We start from the raw sequence: 27,348 nt of genomic DNA, 5'->3' as shown, positions 1-27,348 counted from the left end.
CTTCCCAATGACTGACCACTTGTTATTATGCCAAGACTGTCGAATTCTCATGTTACATTCATGAAATTCTTTAAGTTGAATGGACCCAAATAACCTAATGACAAACCAGTTCTTCCTCAACGCCTTTGCAACTTTGCCTACCCTCCAACATTGAGAATCAAACACCTCAGCTATATCACTGACCATCCATCTTTTCCCAGTCTCATGCGGTGGCTGAGGCCTAACATCCTCCACATGAACCTTCTCCAAAACTGGCTCTCTTTTGTGGTTCACAAGGAATTTGTACTTAACAACATAGTGATTTCTAGATGCTGAAATTATAGTTCCAGGAAACCAAGAGCCACCTGGATCATGTTCTCTTCTTAATACCTCCACTGAGCTCCCATTCCTGAGCTTCGTCATTCCAAAACTCTGCCAACTTTAAAACTGAAAAATCCCAACATCAGTGCCAGAGTTTCATTATTTCCAAATCAAAATTAATATAAAAATAAAAAAACCCAAATAAAACGGGAAAATGTTTATCATCGTCAACTGTTACTGTCAACAGTTCAAAACTGCAGATAGAAAGTACACACAAGTCTGTTGTCCAAAATAAACAATTTCCATAAACCATCCACAAATATACTCTGAGACTTCTATTTTGCCAAAACAGATCAAGAAAATTTATAATTTTGAACATCTAAAGAGTTCAAAAATTTGAATTTTCAAATCTCAGACTTCCTATTCAAAGAAACCCAGCCATCTTCCAAAGAGTAACAAAATTTTAGGAAAATAAAAAGAGATAAAAGGATTGCTGCAACCAACAAAATCATAAACACCAGACTGTAGCAAACGAAGAACATTCTACACAAAACCATGAAACCAGTTTTACTTAACAAAGAATATCAACCACAAACTGTACCAAATCAACATAATAAAGATGCAATCTCGAAAAGCTACTCGAACATCATCTTCATCTTGCCCAGTTTTCAGCAGTCCTCACAAATACCCAGTAACAAAATTCAGAAAGACAACAAAAATTCTAAAGACCGCAAGAAAAAAACACCAACCCAGAAATTAAAATCCTCAGATGACATAATATTTAAGGAAAAAAGAATGAATTATCAACCAAGAAACCAACCAAAATGAAAGCCACCCTTCTTGAATTTAAAAATAGTCTTATTGCATGATAAAATTATAGCATCACCCCACCAACAAAAAAATTATCAAAGATTGAGAAAAATTGAGTGGCACAGACCTGGAAGTGATGAAGAATGAAACGAACAGGACACAGCTTTGTTGTGATCATGACAACATCTAAATTCTTAAATTACTACAAAACTGACAGTAACTTAAACCGGTCTGAAGTTTTGGTATTATCACGTAATTGTCTCACCATTCGGAAAAAAAAAAGGTAATGGACCATTGATTTTTAGTAAATTTTTCTTGTATTTAACCTCACATTTTTCATCTGGACAAAACTTCCATGTTGATATTGGACATTGTGACTAAATGTGTTGAAAATCAAGCTCCTTGAAGAGGCCCATCTCCCCTCAAATCCATTACTTTTTTTGTCAAACAATTTGGTCCATGCATGTCAAGCAAGTTTGACCACATCCATATTAGCATTTTAATTGATGCCATGCCCAAATTTTTGTGTACTGGACTTAGAACAGTAACAATAATAACTCTTGAAAAAGATATTAATATCGTAGCAGTTTATGGATGTGAGATCACTTGAAAGATTAGTTGTATAATATATTTATAATGAAATCTAAAAGAAATGATAATGATGATGATGGGAGCAATATGTAGGTTGATGGATCTAGAATGAAGAATAATTAATATGAAAGGAATTAAGAAGGGACGGCATGCACTTTTTTCATAAAAATATGAATTGGGTAATGGATGTAATTATCATTAGCATGACATAATATAAAATTGGAATAATTGGGCATGTCATGTCATGTATATGAGATAAGAATTGAATATGCTATATCAATTTGTGACCCAACCCATATCCATATCCTCGAATTCAAGCTTTTTAAGAATTAAAAGCAATGTTTAGAAAACCACACCTGGTCAAGGGTTCAGTTCACGGTTTGATCGTTTGATTGATCGGATTGGCAAAAATTGTAAATTAATCCTTTAAATTTTAATATATTATAAAAATACCACAAAAAATTCTGAATTGGTCCCTAAAATTTAATATATTTTAAAAAAAACCAAAAAATTTATGAATTAATCCCTAAAAGTTTGAAATAATGTAAAATATCCCTAGAAAATTATGAATTAACTCGTATAAGTTAAAAATCTAACAAAACCCCCCCAGAACTTGAACTAGACAGGAGAGGCTACCGGTTCCCGGTCCGACCAGCCGGTCCGATCTAGTTTTCAAAACATTGATTAAAAGAGTTTGATAAAAGTATCAAGTTAGTCTTCAAGTTTAAAAAAAAAAAAAAAAGACATTTCAACCTATATTTTTTAGAATAATGAATAAAATATAAGAGGGTCTAGAATGAATAAAATATGACAAATGGGCTAGACCAAGTTGAGAGCCCAAAATCCAGAAAGTCGGCCCAACATAAGCTACAGTAAGTTGTTGACTGGCATGACATGTGGCACAATGAGAGAACATATATCAAGCGAGAAATGCTAGATGTACAAAGACTCCTACAAAGAGTCTTTGTACAAAATGATGTGATAGCTGTCACACCACTAGTTTGTGAAAAGAAAGAGAAGATTGATGTGAAACTAGTGGTGTGTTAGATGCCACATCACTTTGTACAAAGACTCTTACACTCTTTGTAAGAGTCTTTGTACCTTTAGCATTTCCCATATTAAGCATATCCCAACTAAATTAAGACTCAAACACTTATCCTACTACCTAAAAGTAGGAGACCGTTTTCTCCCCTACTTCTCATTATCTTAGCAAAAACGTTGAGCAACATCCACCATATTCAGGCCAATAATGTTGCCAAAATCATGGCATGTGACCTTGAAAAGTTTCCCCATTTTATGAAGGCTCAAGCTATATAAATCCCCACTAGGGGCCAATTTAAGGGTAACCTAACACTACACACTTAATCTCTCCTCAATTATTAATTATTATTAATCTTGATCTAATATCTAGTTTGAGTATCGAAATTTTACTTATCGTAGGTGTTGGATGAATCTATGGGTTTAGGTAAGTTTGATTGTTCAAGCAACAAGAATTCTCTTGGATGATTTTTCACACAAACAAAAATCATGTCAAAAATTAAAATACCTTTTGTTGACAATAGTGTTCCATTAGGCCTAGTCCACAACAATTGGGCCAAGATGGGCAACTATGAATTGTGGGCTTGGGCTTGAGTGAATAAAAGCTTGGATGTTGGGGAACTATGGGCTTCGTTGTCTACAAAAGAGTAATCGAGGTTAAAAAGGGGCTCGCAGAACTGCTTGCTGGTGTGTCTTCTTTGATCCTCAAGTTAATGGTTTTTCTCACAAAAGTTTATATAGTTTAGAATACAAATAAATTATTTAACTCTTCTGAATGGGAGAAGAATGTTTCTGCTTCACAAGATTCTAGGTTGTGAATGAATTGGACGGTGTGTTCTTCCTCAATTTAGACCTGTGGACTTTTGTGTGATGGGATACATTTAGTAAATCAAGGATGGTTTTAATTTTTTACTTCCAATGATCAAACCAACTAGAGGTGGGCGCTTGGGCCAGTCCAAATTGGCTGGGACCGGTCTTGGGTCTATCACTTTTATGAGGGCCCAGGCCGGTCCTAGCCCAGGCCGGTCCTAGGCTTGAGACCGGTCCTATGCAGGCCTAACAAATGTGCAAGCATGTATAGAACAAGTTCTGAAATTAATCGGGCTTGGGCCTTGGAGAAGGGATCAGCCTAGGCCCGATCACCCTTCTCCAAGGCCCGAGCTGGTCCTAAGACTGGGCTCGAGCTTTTTGCCTACCTCTAAAACCAACTCCTCTCCTCACTGGTCCCACGACCATACTTTTTTGTCTAAGTGGGTCTCTTACTCCAATTGACACGTAAAGCTCTTCTAAAAGTTTAGTATGAGGTTATGAGCAAGTGTCACCTGGCCTTTTAGGGTTATGTTGAATAATTTCATAAGACTCTTAGAGTGCATTTGGTTTAGGAAATGTTGTATTACTAAGAATATTATATTAATGAGAAGATAGATTACTTTGAAGATTACTGAGAATATTTAGGGAAATGTGTTTGGTTAGGTTGGAATAAATTGGTAGGTATGTTATATTTATATGTTTAGTTGGGAGGAATAAATTGGTGGGTATGTTATGTAGATTACTGAATTGCCCTTCTATTTTAATATTATTATTATTTTAGATAATTTTTAACCCCCTACATTTGCTAATTTACTAAAGACCCCTACAATAAAAGTTTAAAAATTAACTAAAGCACCCCAACCACCCAAGAGGGCAGTCGGCCAATCACCACCGCCGAACGTTCTTATTATCATTACAATAAAAATAAGTAAAACAAAAAGTAAAAAGATTATAATTATCTTTTTTTTCTAGGTCATTAGAGTTATAAATTTTAAGAAATTTGTGAGATGGAGACCAGTGAATATAGACGGGTTAAGAGGAGTGCCAATTTTGCCCTTTCATTATTTAGTTTTTTGTAACATCTATTAGTTTTGAGGTAAGTATATATTTTGAAAAGTTTCGGATTAAAATGTCATGTGTTAAAATTTGAGAACTAAGTAATACTTTTACAATTTCAAAACTTCGAGGACTAAAATGTCTTTTTAATTTAAGCTTTCTATTATTCTTGTTTCAATGCCATCACCTGAATTGTCATTTTATTACAAGATGATTTTTTTTTCTTTTTTCTTTTTTTTGGTCAGAATGAAGTATCTATTCCTTAAAAAACAAGGCATACATATGAGAAAACAACATACATATGACAGTCATAGACTAGAAGACAAGCAAACTAATCTAATTGGATGTTAACATGGCTTATCCTAAAGACAAATCCTCAATATACTTGTAGGGCAAAAAGACAACCAATTCAAAGGCAGAGAATCTGACGTTGTCAACCTTGCAACCTCATGCTCTAACATATGAGCTTCTCTACAGGTCCACTGAAACTCAACTAAGGAACAACTGTGCGCAAGGTTGTGTATATCTCTCACAATACCATCAATCTCCCAAAAAACCTTTTCCTTCCTACAGGCTATAATAAGATCTAAACAATCTGTTTCCAGTAAGACCCTACTCAAACCCAGATTGGCTGCCAAAACTATAGCTTCCCTAATAGCTAGCGCCTCTACTACAAGGGGGTTGTAGCGTAATTTTTTTTGCTTGCCTTGTTAATAACATACCTTTGTCATCCCATATTACAATTCCCATCGCTCCATTATGAGAGTGCTTCATAAAAGCTACATCACAGTTGATTTTAAACCAATCGGGGGGGTGGGTGCGCTCCAATTATTATAGAGTGAGGTGGAGGTTGGGTGCTCAATCACGTTAACGGAAGGCTTGCAGGATTTGACTTCCATATTTAGCATTTTAACTTGTTGAATTGCCTGCATTGGATTAATTTTTGCTCCCCAAAACACCACTTCATTTCGCATCTTCCAAATTACCCAGCAAAGATTGGCAATGAAGACTTTGGCACTTTCCGGTTTTTCCAAAGATGAAGACAACATCAAGAATTTTTCCAACAACCAGTCTTCCAGTTTGACAACCTATAGGTTTCTAACATCCTATTGGAAATCAGTGGCAAACTAGATCAGATGAGTCCAAGCGCATCCTAGAATAAGATGTTCCATAGATTCTACAGCATCATGGCATATTGGGCACAAAGAGTCTGAAGCTGTTTTCTTCTTAAATAAATTTTCTTTGGTAGAAATTGCATTATTACAAAGCTGCCATATAAACACTTTTATTTTTGGCAATGTTTGTAAGCCCCATATTTCGTTCCATAGTTATTTGTCAACCACCTAGGATGTTGATTTATTGTTATTTTTGCTAGGAAAAGCCTCCTCCTTGGACTGGTGGTAACCTATCTTCACATCATAGATTCCATTAGACTTGTGAGGCCAAACAATTTGGTCAGGATCAGTGTTCCAATTTACAGGAATAACTACCACCTTTTTTGCATTTTCAACCCCATAGACTTCAACTAATTTATGATGATCCCAAGATCTACTAGTCGAGGAAAACAAGTCCTTCACTTTCTGATCTATTTGTACAATGGGCTTAATGTCTTGCATTCCTGGTGACATCCAATTGTCATCCATAATTTGAACAGAGTTGCCATTATTCACCTTCCAAATTGCTTTCTCCTTGAGAAGACTTATGCCAAACAACAAAATCTTCCAACCCCAAGAACTATTCTTTTTGCATGTTGCCTCCCAAAAGTTTTTTTGAGGGAAATATATGGCTTTCAAGATTTGCACCCATAACATATCAGGATTCAATAGAATTCTCCATACTTGTTTACTCAACAGAGCCTAGTTCATTTTGTAAAAGTCCCTAAATCCTAGCCCCCCTTCTTTCTTGCTCTCTGATAGCTTTTTCCATCCAACCTAATGAATTCCTTTCCTCTCCTTGCTTTTTTTCCACCAAAAGTTAGTCACACTCATGCATAATTTAGCACAGAAATGCTTAGGGAAATTAAGAATGGACATAGCATAGTTAGTTATGGATTGCAAGATAGCTTTAATAAGCACTTCTTTACCAGCTGATGACAAGAGTTTTTTTTTCCAACCCTCGGTTTTTTGCTTAACCCTCTCCATGATCCAACTCAAAGTTTGTGTTTTGGTTTTTCCCCAAGAAGAGGGAATCCCCAAGTATTTTGAAGGAATGTCCCAGCAAGAGATGCTCAAGGCCTTGGAAATTTAGTCCTTGACTTCATTTTTAGTATTACAAGAGAAAATAAGGCCAGACTTGCTAAGATTGATCCTTCGTCTTGATGCAATAGAATAGACATTAAGAGTCTCCATGACTTCATAAGCCTCAGCTTCGTCAGCTTGCAAAAAAAGAACTACATTGTCAGCAAAAAACAAATGAGATAGGGCAAGAGTAGACCTAGCAAGTTTAATACCTGAGATTTTCTTTTCAAGCAATTTCTTATGCAGCATCAAGGATAGAGATTCACTGGCTAACACAAAAAGGTAAGGGGACAATGGGTCCCCTTGCCCTTTGAGGGTAGAATAAAGGGTCATACTCACCATTAATCTTTAATCTACAAGAGATTGAAGTTACACAATACTTAATCTTTTGCACCCACTTGTCGCACAACCCAAAAGCTTTCAGAATAGCTTGCAAAAAGTCCCATTCAAGTATGTCATAGACTTTATTCATATCAAGCTTCACCACCACTTCTCCATGCTAGCCCTTAGTCTTTTTCCTCAATGGGGATAAAAATTCAAAATCCTTCCATGCGACTGTTTTACAAAGAAGAACTCATAATAGAATTGTTAGATTGAAGAATGACGATGGTGTTTGGGAGGAAGATGAGATCCGAATTAGACAGAACTTCCAAGAATATTTTCAAAGTCTGAATCGAAGGATTTATCCTAAGCGTTGGCTTACATTCCTTCTCTTGTCACCGAGAGAAATAATGAAGACATGTCTCAACCAATGTCCAGTTATGAAGTAGAGAAGGCAGTCTTTGGACTTGGCGATTGTAAATCTCTAGGACCGGATGGCTTTAGCAGTTTGTTTTATAAAAAACATTGGAATATAATGAAGAATACCATATACAAAGCTGTTGAAGACTTCATAGAGAATGGCTATATTCCTACCGAGGTAAATGAGACTTTTATTGCACTTATTCCAAAAGTTAAGTGCCCTGAATTTATGAGCCAGTACAGGCCCATTAGCTGTTCAAATTTCATCTATAAAGTGATTGCAAAAGTGTTAACTAATCGTCTTAAACCTCTTATGAATTCCCTGATTACAGGATGATTTAGTAACTGCCTACTGCCTCACTTTCTATCTTTGGGCTTCATGATGACTATAATGGATCAAGGCCTAAAATGAGATAACTATCTAAAGCCCCACTTCAGATAAGACCTTATGTAACAATAGGTAAATTTTATTAAATGACACTATTTGAAGCCTTGAATTGAGAAGTAGCATTTTCTGGAAAATGTATGAAGAAATAGCACAATCCCAATTCACTCAATATTTTTAGAAGAAGTTACCTCCATGTATAAATAAAACATAAATTATTCACTCATCTTCTTCAACCCTAACCTACCCCTACCTCCATTGCTAAAATTCAAACATTCAACCCTAAACTGATACCCAGGGGCGGATCCAGCACATGGCCCGCCCTCTATTTATTTTTGGACCCAAATTTTTTATTTGCAAGAATATATATAACATATATATTAACATTTACATATATATTAGGTGATTATGTATATGTATAACATATATATTAACATTTACATATATATTAAGTATTATATATATGTATAACATTTATATTAACATTTACATATATATTAGGTAATTATATATATATCTATAACATATATATTAACATTTACATATATATTAGGTAACTATATAAATGTATAGATTGAATCACAATAACATAATATCATTTCTTTAAAAAAATTAAATATATCTTCTTCTGTATGCAATTTTATCAATAATCATTCAGAAAATTAGAACATTATTGTATATATATATATATTTTTTTTCTGATATGACTTGTCTAAATTTTTATATTTTCGTATTATCAATATATATTATATATAATAATAGAAAACATCTTTAGAATCAAATCATTGATATAATTATATAACAATTAAAAATATATTTTTACTTTTGGCTTATAGATATTAACTTATGACTTATATAATTTAAGTTAGGAAATAATATGCTTTAATTTGCACCCGAATATTTAAAAATATCTTGATAATTGATTCTAATTCCATGATTATAAGATTATCTCCTTATTTTAATTTCTAATGAAAGATTATTATGGATGGATTTTAAGATCTATAATTAACTTATTTCTAAATCTTCATTATTAATTTACTTTTTTTAGACTCTCCTCATTTAAAAAATAAAAACCTTAAAAAAAATTTTCCTTGTCTCTTGGTCTAATGAGTAATATACTTTTTGAATTAAAATAAAAAATAATACTTTTACTAATCATTCACAAAATTATATATATATATATATAGTAAAATCTCTCTATAGTGATACTCTATATAGGAATAAACTCTATATTGTAATAAGTTATAATTTTTCTAATTCTCATCTTAAGAAAGTTGCCTCCATATAGTAATACTTATCTGTATATTGCTAAAAAAAAAAAATGTTATATTACATTAAAGGTTTAGGATAAAATAAAATATTTATCTAAAGTTGTTTGAGATAATGATTTATGCTTCAGAGTTGTTACTACATCATTTAACTTGTGCGTAGATTACTCGTTAACATGAACATCTTTTTGTTGAAGCCAAATATTTCTAGCTTCTCAAGTATGTTTAGAGTTTCTTAGCACAAAACTTTTATATTTCCATATTATCATCCTCATGATTATTTCTTTTATCTTCTTGTCTAATTATAGCAATTATTTCTTCTTTAGTTAAAACATACATGACTTATTGCTCATTTGGATAATTGAGAAAGACAATATCCATTCGATTAGTGCAATGAAGTTGTTGAATCCGATCACTAAATTCTACAATGACTCTTTGATTCTCCTCATTCACTTCATTTGTAACTTGCAATTCATCAACATTGGGGATCCTAATTTTGTAATGATTAAAACAATTAGCAATAGTACGTTGTTAGGAAACAATCTAACTCAGGGCAGCGGAAAACAAAACTTTTAAAGCATAGATCGTTCCCATTAAAACAAGATCAGGGCACAGATTAAACAGTTTATATGTTACATAAAAAATATGCAGTAATATGAACGATCAGATTAAAGTTTAGAGTTCATACGCACGTTTGGAGGCTGCTTCAAAATTGTCTCTAAATCTTTTCGCTACCGATCCAAGAACAGGATCGAACCAACGGTAATCCACACGAAGATAACCTGAAGAGCTAAATAGGGATTTGCTAGATCCTCTTTAGCTTCAAGAACTAAATCAAGAATCAAGGAAACTTTGATTCAATAAAGCAAGGGTGGCGTAAGATTTGGGAAAGGGCTGTGTTTTTCTTTCAATGAAGAATGATTGAATACTTCTTGTATTTCTCTCTTCTCATTACTTTTGAAAATCACAAAAACCTTGCATTTATATAGTGCACATGAAACCCTATTCCAATAAGGAATAGACTTGGGCTCCAACCCAAACAGCCCCTATATCCAAACACTCCCAATCATGATATTTTATTTTAATTATTATTATTTCCAATTAAACTCAATTAATATATTTATAGAAATATATTAACATTTAATAATAATAATAATAATAATAATAATAATCCATTTAAATATATGTGTACATATATTTAAATATAATCTCACTTATTTAATTTTAATATCAAATTAAATATAGGCAGTAACCTCAACAAATTTAATTGCACTGTGAGATTACCAAAATACATTTTCACCCTAAAAGATGAAAACACCCCTTGCACAAACTGATTCTTAAATTATCTTCTATGTGTGTGACCCATAGGCTCCTCATCATACCAGCAATGTGTAGTATTGTGATTAACACCAATTAATCGTCTCACTACACACAGACCAAGATTAGCCCCTAACAAGGCATCATGGCCACCCGATAGATTCGGATTCAGCGAAGCAGCTACCTATCAATGATATGGCTACTGTGCAATCAAATCCTTCCATCATCTGTTATCTCATCGAGACTGAGGTACAGAAATAGTGTCAACCTCAATTACTCTCGATATATATGTATTCAGTTGTTGGACCAATGACTGTAACAATAAATTAGATTGAACAACAACTCAATCTCACTGTGGCCACAGTTTTAGTGTCATTGCCATTTACTGAATTGTGTCGTGAGATAACTTCTCCCGTACCGAGGAGTGATGAATCCTCTGTCGATCTACCATAGTCTTGATACACTCATCGATGCAGTCAATCACTACCGTATTAACAGCTCTGAATAAAACTTCATTGGGCTAGTGACCAATCGGTGCACAAGGCGCTCTGGTGATCTCAGCGTCGAACGTTGTTGCTATCGACTCCAGTGTAGGATCGAACCTGCGTATCCCCCAAACAATCTAACTAACAAAGAGGGATTTGCTAGATCCTCTTTGGCTTCAAGAGTAAGAAGAAAACAAATCAATGACATTGATTCCAAAGCCAATCAACTGCCGGGGAATGGTTTTCAAAAGGTGCTGCTTTGTGTTTTTTGTTTTAACAAGAAAAATCGATTATAACAAATCACACACTTTTCTATTTATAACTTAAAACCATTTTCCCTAATCCCATACGGAATGCTTGGGCTCAACCCAAACCCCCATGTTGCCAAACACTCCCAATTTGAGTTCTTTTATTTCCATCATTATCTCAATTAAATCAATTATATATAGATATATATATATAGATCTATATATCTATATATATATATATTATATATATATATCTCTATAATAATATATAATATTATATATTATATGAGAATATCTATAATATATATATATAGATATATATATACTATATCGAGATTATATAGTATATATATTACATTTAACATAATGAGAGTATTTTAAATATTTGTAACACTATATTTAAACGTATTTCACCTTCAATCTAAAAGAGATTGAAGTTACACAATGCATAATCCTTTGCCCCCATTTGTCGCAAAACCCAAAAACTTTTAGAATAGCTTACAAAAAGTCCCATTTAAGTTTGTCATAGGTGTTGTTCATATCAAGCTTCACCACCACTTCTCCATGCTTGCCCTTAGTCTTTTTCCTCACATAGTGAAAAACTTCCTAAACAATAACTATGTTGTCTTGAATTAACCTCCCCTTTAAAAAAACACTTTGATTTTGAGAAATCAGAGTATTCATAAGAGGTTTAAGACAATTAATTAGCACTTTTGCAATCACTTTATAGATGAAATTTGAATAGCCAATGGGCCTGTACTAGCTCATAAATTCAGGGCACTCAATTTTTGGAATAAGTGCAATAAAATTCTTATTTACCTTGGTAGGAAAATAGCCATTCTCCATGAAGTCTTCAACAGCTTTGCATATGTCATTCTTCATTATATCCCAATGTTTTTTTATAAAAAAAACCACTAAAGCCATCCGAATCCAGAGATTTACAAGCACCAAGTTCAAATACCGCTTTCTCTACTTCATAAATGGACCACTGGTTGAGACAGGTCTTCATTATTTCTCTCGGTGACAAAGAAGGAATGTAAGCCAACACTTGGGATAGATCCCTTGTTTCAGACTTTGAAAAGAAATTTTGAAAATATTCTTGGAAGTTTTGTGTAATTCGGATCTCATCTTCCTCCCAAACACCATCATCCTTCTTCAATCTAACAATTCTATTCTGAGTTCTTCTTTGTAAAGCAATCGCATGAAAGAATTTTGAATTTTTATCCCCATAATTAAGCCACTTGACCCTTGCTCTGGCTCCCCGGTACTTTTCCTCTTGGTCCCATAAACTATAAATTTTCCGTTCAAAATCTTTTATTTCACTCAACCTGAACTTGGCATTGTCAGCATTATGAAGTTGCTTGAGTTTGCTTTCTAAATGCCGAATCTCCCATTTAGCATTCTTGAAAGTTTCTTTGTGCCATTGAGACAAGTTGCATGTGCTTTGGCGCAAGCCTTACTGGACTTTTTCCCAAATACTACCACTTTCTTCATTTTGCCAGACTGCTTTTACAACTTCATTGCAAGCTTCATATTCTACCCAAAAATGCTCATATCGAAATGGGGCTTTATTTTTCCTGTTCTCTGAATTTGTCCGCAAAATTAAAGGTCCATGGTCAAAGGCAATAGGAGGATTAATAGTGAGTGTAGTATTAGGATAAAGCTGCCTCCATGGCCAATTCGCTAGGCCTCGATCAATTTTCTCTCTAACAAGGGTTGAGCCTTCTCTATTATTAATCCAGGAATACCTGCAACCTACAATCTCTAAATCTGATAGATGAGCACGACTACAAAATTCTCTAAAAACATAAATCCTCCTCTATAAGAAAGGCCAAACACCATCTTTCTCATTATGAGACAAAAAATCATTGAAATCTCCAATGCATAACCAAGGCTTGTTATGACTTGGTTGTAAGTGCAATAAAAAAATCCAAAATAATTGTCTTTGATTAAACACAAAGGCGCATAAACAAAAGAGGCTTCCTAGCATATATTTATTGATTTTTCAACTAAGGATACATGAATTACATTGGAGTTAGACTCAAGAACATTTACATCAACTTCAAAATTCCAAAATAAACATGGACACACATTAAAAATAAAAGTGAGGGAGTAAACTGGACACACATGTCCTTGAGCAATTGAATTGTTGATGAGGCCCCCACCCTTTGAGAGTTCTAGCTGACAATGATCATGTTAGTAAACGGTCCCGTATACGCAGCGGAAACGAAAAATAAAATAACAGGATCGTTTACATGAGCCAAGATCAAGGGTATGATTTTAACAATTTATATTAAATAAAATCTGCATAAATATACAACATGAGTTAAGAGAAACAAACGCACGTTGAAGGCTCCTCCAAATTTGCCTGCAACCCATGCACTAACATATTAGCTTCTCTATGGGTCTACTGAAACTCAACTGAGGAACAACTATGGGCAAGGTTTTGTATATCTCTCACAATACCATCAATTCCAAAAAACTTTCCTTCTTGTAGGCCATAATAGATCTAAATAGTTTGTTTCTAGTAAGACCTTACTCAAACCCAGATTGGCTGCCAAAACTATAGCTTCTCTAATAGCTAGCGCCTCTGCTACAAGGGGTTGTAACGAATTTTTTTTTCTTGCCCCATTACTATATACCTCTATCGTCCCTTATTACAATTCCTATCACTCCATTATGAGAGTGCTTCATAAAGATGCACCACAATGATTTTGAACAATCGGTGGGGGGTTTTGGGGGGGGGGTGCGGGTGGGGGCCTCCAATTTTACAAACTGAGGTAGAGGTTGGGTGCTCAATCACGTTAACGGAAGGCTTGCAGGATTTGACTTCCATATTTAGCATATACTTGTGAGTTGCCTGCATTGGATTAATTTTTGCTCCCAAAACACCACTTCATTGGCATATTCCAATTACCCAGCAAAGATTGCTGATAAAGGTGGCACTTTCTGGTTTTTCCAAAGATGATGACAACATCAAGAATTTTTCCAGCAACCAGTCTTCTAGTTGAGAACCTGTAGGTTTCTAACATCCCAATGGAAATCAGTGGCAAACTAGACGGATGAGTCCATGCGCATCCCATAAATAAGATGTTCCATAGACTCTACAACATCATGGCATATGGGCACAAGGAATCTGAAGCTATTTTCTTCTTAAATAGATTTTCGTGTCGAAATGCATTATTACAAAGTTGCCATATAAACATTTTTATTTTTGGCAATGTCTGTAAGCCTAGATCTCCTTCCCAATCGTTTGTCAACCACTTGGGATGTTGATGTATTTTTATTTTGCTGGGAAAAGCCTCCTCCCTGGATTGGTGGTAACTGTCTCACATCATAGATTCCATTGGACTTGTGAGGCCAAACAATTTGGTCAGGATCAGAGTTCCAAATACTGGAATAGCTGCCACCTTTTTTGCATTTTCCGCCCCATAGACTTCAACTAATTTATGATGATCAAGATCTACCAATTGAAGAAAACAACCCTTCACTTTCTAATTGTTTGTACAATAGGTTAATGTTTGCATTCCTGGTGGCATCCAATTGTCATCCATAATTTGAATAGAGTTGCCATTATTCACCTTCCAAATGCTTTCTCCTTGAGAGGTTTATGCCAAAAACAAACTCTTCAACTTAAGAACTATTCATTTTTGCATTTTGCAGTGTGCTCCAATTATTACAAACTGAGGTGGAGGTGGGGTGCTCAACACGTTAATGGAAGGCTTGCAGGATTTGACTTCCATATTAGCATTTTAACTGTTGAGTTGCCTGCAGGATTAATTTTTGCTCCCCAAACCACCATCATCGCATATTACAAATTACCCAGCAAAGATTGCTGATAAAGGCTTTAGCACTTTCTGGTTTTTCCAAAGATGAGACAACATCAAGAATTTTTCCAGCAACCAGTCTTCTAGTTTGAGAACCTGTAGGTTTCTAACATCCCAATGGAAATCAGGGCAAACAGACCGGATGAGTCCATGCGCATCCCATAATAAGATGTTCCATAGACTCTACAAATCATGGCATATTGGGTACAAGGAGTCTGAAGCTATTTTCTTCTTAAATAGATTTCGTTGGTCGAAATCGCATTATTACAAAGTTGCCATATAAACATTTTTATTTTTGGCAATGTCTGTAAGCCCTAGATCTCCTTCCACAATCGTTTGTCAACCACTTGGGATGTGATGTATGTTTTTTTGTGGGAAAAGCTCCTCCCTGGACTGGTGGTAACCTGTCTTCACATCATAGATCATGGATTGTGAGGCCAAACAATGGTCAGGATCAGAGTTCCAACTTACCGGAATAGCTGCCACCTTTTTTGCATTTTCAGCCCCATAGACTTCAACTAATATTGATGATCCTAAGATCTACCATGAAGAAAACAACCCTCACTTTCTAATTGGTTGTACAATGGGCTTAATGTCTTGCATTCCTGGTGGGCATCCAATTGTCATCCATAATTGAAGAGAGTGCCATTATTCACCTTCCAAATTGCTTTCTCTTGAGAAGGTTTATGCCAAACAACAAACTCTTCCAACTCTAAGAACTATTCATTTTGCATGTTGGCTCCCAAAGTTTTTTTTTTGAGGGAAATATATGGCTTTCAAGTTTTGTACCCATAACATATCAGGAGTCAATAAATTCTCCATGCTTGTTACTCAATAGAGCCTGGTTCATTTTGTATAAATCCTTGAATCCTAGCCACCTTCTTTCTTGCTCTTTGATACTTTTTCATCCAACCCAATGAATTCTTCCTTTCCTTGTTTTTTTCCACCAAAAGTTAGTCACACTCATGCAAATTTAGCACAAAAATGCTTAGGGAATTAAGAATGGACATAGCATAGTTAGTATGGATGTGTAAGACAACTGTAATAAGCACTTCTTTACCAACAATGCAAGAGTTTTTCTTTCCAGCCCTCGGTTTTTGCTTAACGCTCTCCATGGCAACATCAGAGTTTGTGTTTTGGTTTTTCCCCAAGAAGAAGGAATCCCCAGGTATTTTGAAGGAATGTCCCACAAAGGATGCTTAAGGCCTTGGAAATTTTGTCCTTGACTATTTCTGGTATACAAGAGAAAATAAGGCCAGACTGCTAAGATGATCCTTTGTCCTGATGCAATAGAATAGGCATTAAGAGTCCATGACTTCATAAGCCTCAGCTTCATCAGCTGCAAAAAAAGAACTGCATATTAGCAAAAAACAAATGAGACTGGGTAGGAGAGAACCACAAGTTTAATACCTGAATTTCTTTTCAAGCAATTTCTTATGCAGCATCAAGGACAAAGATTCACTGGCTAGCACAAAAAGGTAAGGGGACAATGGGGCCTTCCTAAAACTTCTTTGAGGTAGAATAAAGGCCATCTTTGCCCTTGGTCAGAATAAGATTAGGGCTACAAACATTTCTAGAATGGCTACCATATGTTATCACATGGTTCTCACTATCAAGATTTGAAATACTTGATACCCTCGTCACGGTTCTACCATCCTAAGGACATATATCAATACATATAATATGATTTACGTGATATAGTAGAATATTCATTTTATTGATAAATAAACATTTATTACAGAGTCAATTTTACAATAATTGATTGGCTTTAGGGCACCTACTCTAACAGTTCTTTTGTCTCATATTTCAAAAAAGCACAACCTGCAATAAAGAGAAACAAATAGACAAATATACTATTTTGCAATGAAATAGTCTAGCAATTGTCAAACCGCAAAATAAACAACACATGTTAACAAGTACAACATTTTATCATGACTCTTGAGCTCTTATATTGTTCCTAGATGCTAATCTAAAGCTATAGAAATAATACCATGAAGCAAAAGATGGTTCAATCTTATGGGTTTCTAATTTGGGAGAGATTTTTGATAAATTCAACAAATGAAATGACGAGTGTTGGTGGAAGACAGTGGTCGGCGCTATTGGTGGACGACGATGGCCAACGTTGGTGGTGGAAGACGACGACCGGCATTGGTGGTGGTAAAGGACAAATGGCTGGTGGTTTATGGTTTATTGTTTCTAATTTGAGAGAGATTTTTGGTACATTTAAGCGAATGAAAAATGACTAGTGCTAGTGGAAGACGGTGGTCGGTTTTGTTGGTGGACGATGGCGGTCGGTGCTGCTGGTGGAAGACAGCGGCTGGCATTGCTGGTGGTAGAGGAAAATCGGATGTTGATTTATTGGTGTGCTGTCGTAGGCAACCAAGATTAAAAACCTTCCTAACCTAACTACTGAACTGTAAATACGTTAAGCAAGGGTCAATCCCACGAAGAGTGTCTAGCCAAATTTTCCGATGATGTGAACAAGGCTGGGGGGTTTTGAGTAAAACAGAAAAACAAACTTAGCAAAAATAACAAAAACAATTCAAATCGAAATCAATAATAACAAAACTTGGTCTCAGACAACATCCGCCATCGGAATCTTACAACTGATCATTGATGCAAAATTAAATCAATCCATACCTGAATATTCACCGTTGGAACTATTTTCCTATCTCTCCTTAATTTTAATTAATAATGAAATCTTCCAATAATAACCTGCCCAATTGATTTGCATGACAAGGAAGAATGCTCCAGGACGTCCAGTGCAGATGCATCAACTTCAAGCTCGATTACAACCTTGATGCAGTGAGTATATCTCAGAACTCAAAACATGAAAGTTGTAGATATATTTCTTAGCGTTCTACATCATTTTGAATCATCTCAATCGGAGCTCGGATGAGAGAGTTATGCCCAGATTAAGAAACAACATCGAAACTGTTCGAATTCACTTAATTAGTTCCGTTTTGCAATTAACGCCTCCATTTGCATCCTAAATCAAAATAGAATAATAATCAGTACATTTAGGCAAAAAATACGTATAAAAGACTAAACATTAAGGGGGGTAAATATGACATTTTGCATTTCCATCATTTATGGTTTCTAATTTAAGTGAATGAAAAATGACTAGTGCTGGTGGAAGACGGTGGTTAGTGTTGTTGGTATACGACGGCGGCTGGCGTTGGTAGTGGAAGACGGTGGCCGACACTAGTGGTGGAAGAGGATATATGGCTAGTGGTTTATGGTTACTATTTTGAGAGATTTTTCATACATTTAGGGGAGGCAATTAAAATTTTGAAATTTGTTTTTTTTTTAGGGGAACTGACGTGGCAATTAAGTGAGGTGGCATCTGCCATGTCAGTTAGTATAAGGGTTAATAAGATTTGGTTAGTGTAGATAGCATTACTCAAACCTGGAAAATGTAAAATTTTATGCCTAAATGTATGAACAAATATGTATTTACACAATTTTTTTTTTTTTTTTTAATAATGATTTAGAAAATTAACTTGAAAACAATTTGGACTTGCACTTTTAGATCAACTTTCGTTGCTTATAAAGACTAAAGTATCCAATTAGAATGCTCCAAGTGGACACTTTATTCTATCCCACCAGAAACCACCAAAAATGCCCCATGAAATGGTCTCCAAAATAGAGTTAAGAAAACAAACCTTTACCTTTATGTGAAGCCCAACATACCTTGTTAGAATGTGAAGTTGTCTTGAAATTGCCTTAGGCTTCTGTGGGCCTCCTTAACAAAAGTGGGCATCAATAGTCGGTTATTGAAAAATTGAAATCCCTACAACTTACTTTTTTTTTTTTTTTTTTTTTTTTGTCAGAATGAAGTATCCATTCCTCAATAAACAACCCATACATATGGGAAAACAACATACATATGGCAGCCATAGACTAGAAGACAATCAAACTAATCCAATTGGATGTTAACATGACTTATCCTGAAGACAAATCTTCAATATACTCATAGGGCAAGAAGACAACCAATTCAAAGACAAAGAATCCGACGCTGCTAACCTTGCAACCCATGCACTAACATATTAGCTTCTCTATGGGTCTACTGAAACTCAACTGAGGAACAACTATGGGCAAGGTTGTGTATATCTCTCACAATACCATCAATTTCCTAAAAAACCTTTTCCTTCTTGTAGGCCATAATAAGATCTAAATAGTTTGTTTCTAGTAAGACCTTACTCAAACCCAGATTGGCTGCCAAAACTATAGCTTCTCTAATAGCTAGCGCCTCTGCTACAAGGGGTTGTAACGAATTTTTTTTTCTTGCCCCATTACTAATATACCTCTATCGTCCCTTATTACAATTCCTATCACTCCATTATGAGAGTGCTTCATAAAAGATGCACCACAATTGATTTTGAACCAATCGTTGGGTGGGTTTTGGGGGGGGGGTGCGGTTGGGGGGCCTCCAATTATTACAAACTGAGGTAGAGGTTGGGTGCTCAATCACGTTAACGGAAGGCTTGCAGGATTTGACTTCCATATTTAGCATTTTAACTTGTTGAGTTGCCTGCATTGGATTAATTTTTGCTCCCCAAAACACCACTTCATTTGGCATATTCCAAATTACCCAGCAAAGATTGCTGATAAAGGCTTTGGCACTTTCTGGTTTTTCCAAAGATGATGACAACATCAAGAATTTTTCCAGCAACCAGTCTTCTAGTTTGAGAACCTGTAGGTTTCTAACATCCCAATGGAAATCAGTGGCATTCTGCTTAGAGAGATGAAACCTATATTTTTTATTTGCATGCGTAAACCACCATACGATCAACAACTGTAATTCTAATGAGTAGAGGGCATAGCTTTGTTGGGAGAGAACTTAATGCTGCTCTCTTGATCAAAGTGCAATACTGTACACTACTCTAATATGAAGTTTAGATTGTCCACCTTAACTAAGAGATGGTAGTAAGTTAGAAGGCTAAAATTGTTAAACAAGGGAATTTTTTTTATTTGAGGAAGCAATTAATGCTGATCTAAATGAAAATAATTTTAAGATAAACTTTGTGTAATACCTAGTCTAATCATTATATCTCTGGGTTTACAAAAATTATTGGGATCAAATTCGTGGGATTGAGCAGGAAATTCTTAAACTACTCCACTGCTAAGAATGAAAATTTTCACATGATATTTCAAAGAACAATTAAAACAATACATAGTATAATAAGTTCAGGAAACGATATGATAAACTTGAAATTGAAACTTCTTAGTAAATAAACAGAGAATCATAAAGTCTTAAAGTACTCGGAAGAACATTCCAAAATAACTTTGTCCAAGAAATAACAGAGCGGCAGAAGTCAACACTCATGCAAGATACAACATTAAAGAATTCACAAGATTATACGTTTTCATTTATTTAACCAGATTAAAATTTCCATTCAAACTACGAAAAAAACCGTTAAAACTCGCAAGAAAGAAAGAACTCACACTCCGCCAGCGCCTCCTCCACGACAAGAGATTTGCGATACTTAGAATCGCATAGCTTGGAGTTTTAACGCCGTCTCTTGCAAGCTTCGCCTCCTCCGCCATTGACAATCGTCGACACCCGATTCGCTGGTCTTACATCCTCAGAAGCCATTACAAAAACACACCCTAGGTACGAGCAGTTGTGTTCTCTGAGGGAAAGATCTCAGACTTTGAAGACGATTGGTCGGTCGGATCTCCAACGATTATTAGGCAGCAACTCTTGTCATTTCTCTCTGTTTGCGAGTGGGAGTGAGTGGTGTTGGTGACGGCTTTTTGAGAAGTAGAGTGAGATTCAACTGTGAGCTCTGTGTACGTGTATGTGCGTATGAGTCCGACGGCGTTACATCATGATATGTCTTCGTGTGCATATATATAGCAAATTATCTGAGTACCTACCCTACTCGGGAGTGTGATACAATCGCACTCGCTGTGTTTGTCATAAACGTGGAGCGTGAGAAGTGTTTTTAGTGGGTATTGAGACCCGAGACTTGAGACAGAGAGTAGGCAGGGTTCATCTAACTGCGATCTATCACAGGCGCGTGATTTAATCAATACGTGAAATTACAAGTTTAGACAGTTTATTAGTCAATTTACAACAGAAAATTTAAAGCCATTAAATTATCGTGTTATTAACATTCACGATTATCTACATTTTAACAAATAATAAATTACGTTTAGATTAATTTGGAGGATTTGCTTAATAACTTTAATAGGCAATAAGTTTCAAGTTAGAATGTATCAGGTGATATGGTTGTTATATTGTTGCACCAGCAATAATCCTCATACGAACACCAATAAAGCTTTTCTGTTGTTGTTGTGCCTTTGCAATAACGGAAACCTAAATGGCCTGTACGCCGTCATCTTTGATTTATGGCATTTTTAATTGGTTTCCTTCCCACATAGCTTCAATTAATCCATCATTAGATAGAATTGGAGTTTATATAATATATATATATATAAATTCGTGTCTGACCATTTTATCTGTATCTCAATAATCCTTAATCTATTAAATATCTTACATCCAATATTCAGATAACCACAATGTAATAATGGTCACAAAATAGTTTAAACTCATAAGTTAATAAGGGAACAAACTTTTTAACCACCAGACTAACCCCTTGGGTTATCTATTTTATATATGCAATTCAATTAAAGACATTAATCACTGGGGTTACTAAAACATAATGCTTTAGTATAATTCCGTCTTTAATTGATGCATATATAAATAGATATAATAATTTCCTCACTTTTCTCATTGTTACCACTAGTATAGAATTCAAAGTGATTAAATGTCTTTAATGCTACTATCTCATGTATCTAGAAAGTGGAATGCATATTAGTAGTTAATTATATTGATTTCAAAATGGAAAAGAAGTGATGATATCAGACTGACCTTCACAGAATTTGGAACCAAACCCTTGTATAATGCACCAAACCCCTCATGCCGAACAGTTTTCCGGAATGCATCAATCATGCCATTATATTCTATAGTGGCCTTGCTCTTCCCATCACCAGTGACAACTGAGGAAGCTTCCTTCCATCCTACCATCTGCATTCTTCGACGAATGACATCAAGAGGGTAAGCGACTGTTTGGCCAACAGTTCCAGCGACAGCCCCACATGCAAGTCTTGTAGTTACACTCAACTCAGAATCTTCAACTAGTCCAAAAGGCCTAGCTTTAATTAACCAATCCTTCAGAGATTCATACACAGCAAAGTTGAGACCCACATATGGAATCTGCAAACATGAGTTATAGTATAAGATCCACGTATAACTAAGAAAGGAAAAGCCTTGAAGACTTCCCAACTCCAATTAAAAAAAAACTAGGAAGAATAATACTTACAACTCCAATTACAGAAGGAAGCCAGCCCTTGTACAAAGCCCGTGGACCTTCTTCGCGTAGCACAGTTGACAGAGCATGGAACATTCCCCTGTATTGATAAGGAGACTTATCTGTCTGGAAACATAATACAAATGGGAGAAAAAAGAAAAAGAATGAATCATAAAAACCTTTAAGATGCACGTAAGTATAAAAGGGACAGCTTCTAATAATCACATAAAAGTAAACTCAATTCTTTTTATATAAAAAGAAGCTAATAAGTTCTTCTAAATAGAAAAGATTCACAGCAAAAAGCAGGAATAAAAAAAAATATCCTTCTTCATTGGAGAATTCAAAGGAGATTAAACCAAAAAATAAGTATCTCAGAAAACTTTATTGGAGAACAATTTGCAATTTAAACAAATGGTTTAAAGACGGTACCTGTACAGTTAATCTTCCTCGTACCATATCCATGGGATAAGTAGCAGACATGGCAATTATTCCAGCACATGCTCCAGCTCCAAGGCGTAACAGAGGAGTGAGTTGAGCATCTTCTGCAAAAATTAAAAAGGAAAAGCAACTTAAATAAGCTTCATATCCCTACAAGTCCTATTTGTGTGTAAACATGAAGAAATGCTTAGTATTTTGCAAAATATATCCCATGGTAATAATCAAGTTATGATGTTCAGTCCCATAAAGTCTTGCAATGCACAAAGGAGTATTTGTCAATGAAAAAGAAAATGAAAACAAAAGTAGGCATTACCATTCCCAGTACGCTGTTGATACAATTGCAGTATTCCCCTGTTTAAAATAGAGAGGACCAATCAGCAAAAGGAAAAACTAATCAAATAAATAGTAATAGACAACCCTTTTGAAAACTTTATCAACTTTATCATCTAAATATAGAATAAGAATAGGAAAATGATAGAGTTACCGAAAGTTATAAACCGAATTCGTGCATCGAATGACGTGGCAAAATCTTCACCGTTGATTAATATTAACTTATAATGAATCAACGGTCAAGATTTTGCCACATCATTCGGTGCACACCCTTCGGTAACTTTAGCATTACTCATAAGAATAAATGTAGTAAGAGACTTGAAGGACAAACATTGCCCTCCCTCAAACTATCTAATAGGCTGCATACCAAAATGCTTGTAACAGGTATTAGACATCTTTTCCTCAGCAAAGCTGAATATAAGAAAAAGAGATTATAATGCTTAATTATGTAGTTGAAAGTGATTTGGACCTCATTTTAAAATTCCTATTGTCATCTAGATTTGTCGAAGTTAAAGTTTAGTAAAGAGTGTATACATCAGCTGGAATCATCAAATAATGTATTCCCTGCCTCTGATGGATGAATGCAAGCTTAGCACTGTAAAGAGGCTACAACCACGTTACCTTAACATACATAACTAAATACAACTTATACTTCTTCTGCCTTCTTCTTTTTTTACTTACTTTTGCTAGGACATAACTATACACAACTTAAACCTGATATTTGATCAACAAAGAGATAACCAAAATTGTAGTTCAGTGAATTACACCATATTCACCCTTCAGAGACATTCTGACAAGAAACTGGAATCAAACGAACAAATGCAGCAAGAATTATAAAGAATCGTACTTAGAAGCTTGCTCGTAGCTGAAGAACTTGACAGCTGAGTTTGGAACAATACGAGCACAATTAGTACCATTGCCTTTGAACAGTCCACGAAATCCCTCAGTTCTCCATATATATTTCAACCCTTGAACTGTTCCATTGTATTTTATGCTATGGGGATTCTGAACCTGCATCATAATATGCATTCAACATGAGTGTGTTAAAGAGTGCAATAATACACATCCGGTACAAATTGAGGTAACTAACCTGCAGTAATATTTTCAATCGTTCCAATGGTGCAACAGCCGTGCGAGATCTGCATTAACATGCAAAGACTCAGTTCGGTCAAGATACAACATGGTAATACCATAGCAACAAGAAACGATAAAAGATGCATAACCTAATCATGCTTTTGCATTCTGCTTTAGAGGAGATGAAACCTATATTTTATTTGCATGCGTAAACCACCATACGGATCAACAACTGTAATTCTAATGAGTAGAGGAGCATAGCTTTGTTGGGAGAGAACTTAATGCTGCTCTCTTGATCAAAGTGCAATACTGTACACTACTCTAATATGAAGTTTAGATTGTCCACCTTAACTAAAGAGATGGTAGTAAGTTAGAAGGCTGAAAATTTGTGAAACAAGGGAATTTTTTTTATTTGAGGAAGCAATTAAATGCTGATCTAAATGAAAATAATTTTAAGATAAACTTTGTGTAATACCTAGTCTAATCAATTATATCTCTGGGGTTATACAAAAATTATTGGGATCAAATTCGTGGGATTGAGCAGGAAATTCTTAAACTACTCACTGCTAAAGAATGAAAATTTTCACATGATATTTCAGAAGAACAATTAAAACAAAATACATAGTATAATAAGTTCAGGAAACGATATGATAAACCTTGAAATTGAAACTTCTTAAACAAATAAACAGAGAATCAATAAAGTCATAAAGTACTCGGAAGAACATTCCAAAATAACTTTGTCCAAGAAAATAACAGAGCGGCAATGAAGTCAACACTCACGCAAATTACAACATTAAAGAATTCACAAGATTATACGTTTTCATTTAATTTTCACCAGATTAAAATTTCCATTCAAAACTACGAAAGAAAAACCGTTAAACTCGCAAGAAAGAAAAGAACTCACACTCCGCCAGCGACTCCTCCAGCGACAAGAGATTTGCAGATACTTAGAATCGCATAGCTTGGAGTTTTAACGCCTTCTCTTGCAAGCTTCGCCTCCTCCGCCAGATTGACAATCGTCGACACCGCCGATTCGCTGGTCTTTACATCCTCAGAAGCCATTACAAAAACCAAACCCTAGGTAGCGAGCAGTTGTGTTCTCTGAGGGAAAGATCTCAGACTTTGAGACGATTGGTCAGGTCGGATCTCCAACGATTATTAGGCAGCAATACTTGTCATTTCTCTCTGTTTGCGAGTGGGAGTGAGTGGTGTTGGTGACGGCTTTTGAGAAGTGAGAGTGAAGATTCAACTGTGAGCTCTGTGTACGTGTATGTGCGTATGAGTCCGACGGCGTTACATCATGAGTATGTCTTCGTGTGCATATATATATAGCAAATTATCTGAGTACCTACCCTACTCGGGAGTGTAGATACAAACTCGCACTCGCTGTGTTTGTCATAAACGTGGAGCGTGAGAAGTGTTTTTAGTGGTATTGAGACCCGAGACTTGAGACAGAGAGTAGGCAGGGTTCATCTAACTGCGGATCTATCACAGGCGCGTGATTTAATCAATTACGTGAAATTATCAATAAGAGTTTAAGACAGTTTATTAGTCAATTTACAACAGAAAATTTTAAAGCCATTAAAATTATCGTGTTATTAACATTCACGATTATCTACATTTTAACAAATATATAAAATTACGTTTAGATTAATTTGGAGGATTTGCTTAATAAACTTTAATAGGCAATAAGTTTCAAGTTAGAATGTATCAGGTGATATGGTTGTTATATTGTTGACACCAGCAATAAATCCTCATACGAACACCAATAAAGCTTTTCTGTTGTTTTTGTGCCCTTTGCAATAACGGAAACCTAAATGGCCTTAGTGACGCCGTCATCTTTGATTTATGGCATTTTTTAATTGGTTTCCTTCCACATAGCTTCAATTAAATCCTATCATTAGATAGAATTGGAGTTTATATATATATATATATATATAAAATTCGTGTCTGACCATTTTATCTGTATCTCAAGTAATCCTTAAGATCTATTAAATATCTTACAATCCAATATTCAGATAAACCACAAATGTAATAAATGGTCACAAAATAGTTTAAACTCAGTAAGTTAATAAAGGGAACAAACATTTTTTACCACCAGACTAACCCCTTGGGGTTATCTATTTTATATATGCAATTCAATTAAAGACATTATAATCACTTGGGGTTATACTAAAAACATAATGCTTTAGTATAATTCCGTCTTTAATTGAATTGCATATATAAAATAGATATAAATAATTTTCTCACTTTTCTCATTGTTACCACTAGTATAGAATTCAAAGTGATTATAATGTCTTTAATGCTACTATAACTCAATGTATCTAGAAAGTGGAATGCATATTAGTAGTTAATATATATGGATTTTTTTTTTTTTTCTTGGTTAGAAGTATCCATTCCTTAAAAGACAAGGCATGCAAATGAGAAAACAACATACATATGACAGCCATAGACTAGAAGATAAGCAAACTAATTCAATTGGATGTTAACATGGCTTATCCTGAACACAAATCCTCAATATACTCATAGGGCAAGAAGACAACCAATTGAAAGGCAAAGAATCTAACGTTGTCAACCTCATGCGCTAACATATTAGCTTTTCTACGGGTCCACTGAAACTCAACTGAGGAACAACTGTGGGCAAGGTTGTGTATATCTCTCACAACAGCATTAATCTCCCAAAAAACTTTTTCCTTCCTGCAGACCATAATAAGATCTAAACGGTTTGTTTCCAGTAAGACCCTACTCAAACCCATATTGGCTATCAAAACTATAGCTTCCCTAATAGCTAGCGCCTCTACTACAGGGGGGGTTGTAGCGAAAAAATTTTTGCTTGCCCTGTTAATAACATACCTCTGTCATCCCTTATTACAATTCCCATCACTCCATTATGAGAGAGTTTCATAAAAGTTGCATCACAGTTGGATGGGGGGCGCGCTCTAATTATTACAAACTGAGGTGGAGGTTGGGTGCTCAATCACGTTAACAGAAGGCTTGCAGGATTCGACTTCCATATTTAGCATTTTGACTTGCTGAATTGCCTGCATTGGATTAATTTTTGCTTCCTGAAACAC

At 35.2% G+C, this 27,348-nt stretch overlaps 1 protein-coding gene across 1 annotated transcript; it reads right to left on the bottom strand.

Annotated features, from left to right (window-relative positions):
- LOC116121480 (mitochondrial adenine nucleotide transporter ADNT1-like) lies at window positions 1-25,598 on the bottom strand (the record flags this gene model as incomplete). The annotated part of the gene is made up of 11 exons (XM_031407436.1): window positions 25,179-25,598; window positions 24,291-24,339; window positions 24,048-24,211; window positions 23,184-23,221; window positions 22,862-22,974; window positions 22,445-22,558; window positions 21,994-22,338; window positions 16,174-16,452; window positions 15,585-15,653; window positions 15,109-15,219; window positions 1-411 (listed from the first exon to the last, which is right to left on the bottom strand). Coding segments are annotated over exons 1-11 (1,851 nt in total), but the record flags the coding sequence as incomplete, so codon positions are not given.
- Window positions 25,599-27,348: the final 1,750 nt, after the last annotated feature.

This window comes from Pistacia vera, unplaced genomic scaffold, assembly GCF_008641045.1.
Source record: "Pistacia vera cultivar Batoury unplaced genomic scaffold, PisVer_v2 Contig1268, whole genome shotgun sequence".
NCBI classification, from domain to species: Eukaryota; Viridiplantae; Streptophyta; class Magnoliopsida; order Sapindales; family Anacardiaceae; genus Pistacia; species Pistacia vera.
Note: the sequence above shows the minus strand (reverse complement) of the source record. Positions and strands in the feature narration are given on the sequence as shown.